Source organism: Abrus precatorius, unplaced genomic scaffold (genome assembly GCF_003935025.1).
Source record: "Abrus precatorius isolate BTA unplaced genomic scaffold, Abrus_2018 Scaffold3, whole genome shotgun sequence".
In the NCBI taxonomy this organism is placed as follows: Eukaryota; Viridiplantae; Streptophyta; class Magnoliopsida; order Fabales; family Fabaceae; genus Abrus; species Abrus precatorius.
Genome location: NW_020874373.1, coordinates 18,423,636 through 18,426,020, shown reverse-complemented (window position 1 = coordinate 18,426,020; position 2,385 = coordinate 18,423,636). Strand labels below are relative to the sequence as shown.

General features: G+C 31.8%; 1 protein-coding gene across 1 annotated transcript; it reads right to left on the bottom strand.

The window, feature by feature from the left end:
* Nucleotides 1-1,226: 1,226 nt before the first annotated feature.
* On the bottom strand, nt 1,227-1,662 carry LOC113863495. Its single transcript, XM_027497095.1, has one exon. The coding sequence runs from the start codon at nt 1,499-1,501 to the stop codon at nt 1,289-1,291; it is 213 nt and encodes a 70-aa protein (XP_027352896.1). The 5' UTR covers nt 1,502-1,662; the 3' UTR covers nt 1,227-1,288.
* Between the last annotated feature and the right edge of the window lie 723 nt (nt 1,663-2,385).

The following is a 2,385-nucleotide window of genomic DNA, read 5'->3' as shown; positions in this document are numbered from 1 at the left end:
TTACAGTTATGCATTAATATATTTCTCATTTCGGTTAAGTAAAAATAAAATTAAACAATTAAAAGTTACGCAAGAAAGATTCACTTTATTTAAACAAAAATGAAAATTGTTTCCATCTTGTGTAGACGGGAGATAATCTAGACATCAAAAAGTGACTTGAATTTTTTTAAAAAATATTTCACATTTATTTTTCAGTCCCAAATTTAATTTGATTAAATTCAAATTGCATTTAAATCCTTTCCCATATAAAATATGATTTTGTGGGAGAGATAAACACGTGAGGAAAATATCATAATATTCAATTGTAAAATTCAATGTTTGTATTTTTGTTTCTCCCTAATATGATCACTAAGATCATTTGATTTCGATTTACGGTACAAATCTTTTGTGGGCACAGAAGTCTCGAGGGTTCGACCGACATGTTACAAGAATTTATGGTTAAAATTTACACAAATGTAACTATTGTCATCCTTTGTTTGGAATTAAAATATTGCTTCCGTGAGCTCGAAGATTTTCCAAAAGATTGAAAGCCAGATTATTAGGTCCACGATGACAATAAAAAGAAGCCATGTCGCGTAGAAAGAAAAAGAGGGAGGATAATTTTATTTTTAAATTAAGAAAATTATATATATTTTAAAGTTGAAAAAGTATTAAGTAATTAAACTTCTATTAATTTCGATTTTATTTTTATTTAAAAAGTTTTTAAATTATATATTTTTGTTGAAAAATTTATTTTATGTTTTCTTAAATCTAACTCTGAAATATATTCAAAATATTAATTATGAAATTAAAATCTGGTCAAATGTTGGACCAAGCTGTTTCATATTTTTCGTTAAGAGAACAAGGAAAACATAATTGAAGCATTAACCTCGTTAAACTCAAAGCCCGTTTGTCTTTCATTCACAGCAAACAAGAGTAATATCTGATGCACCTTCAATTATGTTTTTCTTAACCTTGTGCTGAACATATTGGATTGTGAGATTCTATAAAATAACGACCAGAATATTCTTATACAAACAAGCCATTAGATATAAGAGCGTAAGATGCATTATTTATAAGTTAATGGGACCAAAATTAAGACGAGTGAAAAATTCAGGAACAAAAGATATGATTCCTATATTTATATCTCCTTTTCCATTTTGAACAATTTATAAGCAATGGTACACAGTACCGCAGAAGAAACCAAGATGAAAATCTTTAAGGGAAAATTAATACAGCAAAGGAGCAAAAAATAGTAATTGAAAACATACTTGTGGTAAATTTGTCATGTCTAAATGGGAACTTGGATTCAGTTTATGTGTACGTGAATGCCTATTGCTACAATCAAGATGGTAAGTATGCAGAAGAATATGATGGCATGAACCAAAATTGAAATCCCACTAGTACTCATGTTGCCAAACTCAACGACCCTAAACCTTGCTGGAAATTGGAACAGCAACCCAGGAGATAAGAGGATGAACAAGGCCACTGCAACAATTACTGGTCCCCAATCAGCACCCATTTCTGTTCTTTCTCTCTTTCTCTATCTTCACGTCACACTCTAGTCTCTGCTTCTGGCTCTGTCTTGCTTGAATGTGAAAATAACCCAAGTATGGACCATGTGGGACTTAATCAATAAGTAGGAGAATTCCTTGGTCGTTAAGGAGAAGAGGGATGCCAAACTTCGTGAGAAAAAAAGACAAAGGTTTAACAAGAGATGAAGAAAGGTATGTTAATTGTAGTGGCTAGTGGGTTTGCTTTATGTGCCAGCGAAAGGAACTACCTTTTTTTTTTTTCCTCATAAGCTTCTAATAATTGTTCACCTTGATGTCTCTTTTTTTTAGATTGCTTTACTGTTTGATCAAAGTGGGTCTGATTTATTTATTAAACTACTAATTTTAAAAGTGGAAAGAAATGCGTGTGAAAAGATTGAGTTGAGGCATGAGACACTCTGGTAGGTTCCTTAATTTATATGTTCAAGGCATATATGGATTTGGAAAAGAATGGAATGCATGGCCTATGAAAAGGTTAAATGAAAGGAATGTTTCGATCAGTGTTCATTATTTATATGTTTAATTTTTATTTTCTATGAAACATGGGTCTGCGTATAATGGGTTGCTAAAAATTTTGGATTTGAAATATAGAGGAAGGCGATGTGAATGATAACCAATATTATTTTAAGGGTCGCTTTAAGCGATGCCCGGTCTCCATTTCCCTCTACTTTTCCTATTTCCAGGTTTCATGCAACAAATCAGAACAATGATCACTGGAAGATTCATATGCAAAATGCATGTACGAAGAAACAGAGAAAGCACGCAGGGAAAGAAGAGAAAAGGTGAGAAGCAAATGAGCTCTTGCTTGTATATATAGGCACGGTTACAATTAAATCATGGCTAACATCTTTTA

Excerpts from the sequence above, each read along its gene's own strand:
- LOC113863495 (XM_027497095.1), bottom strand. The coding sequence starts at position 1,501 with ATGGGTGCTGATTGGGGACCAGTAATTGTTGCAGTGGCCTTGTTCATC.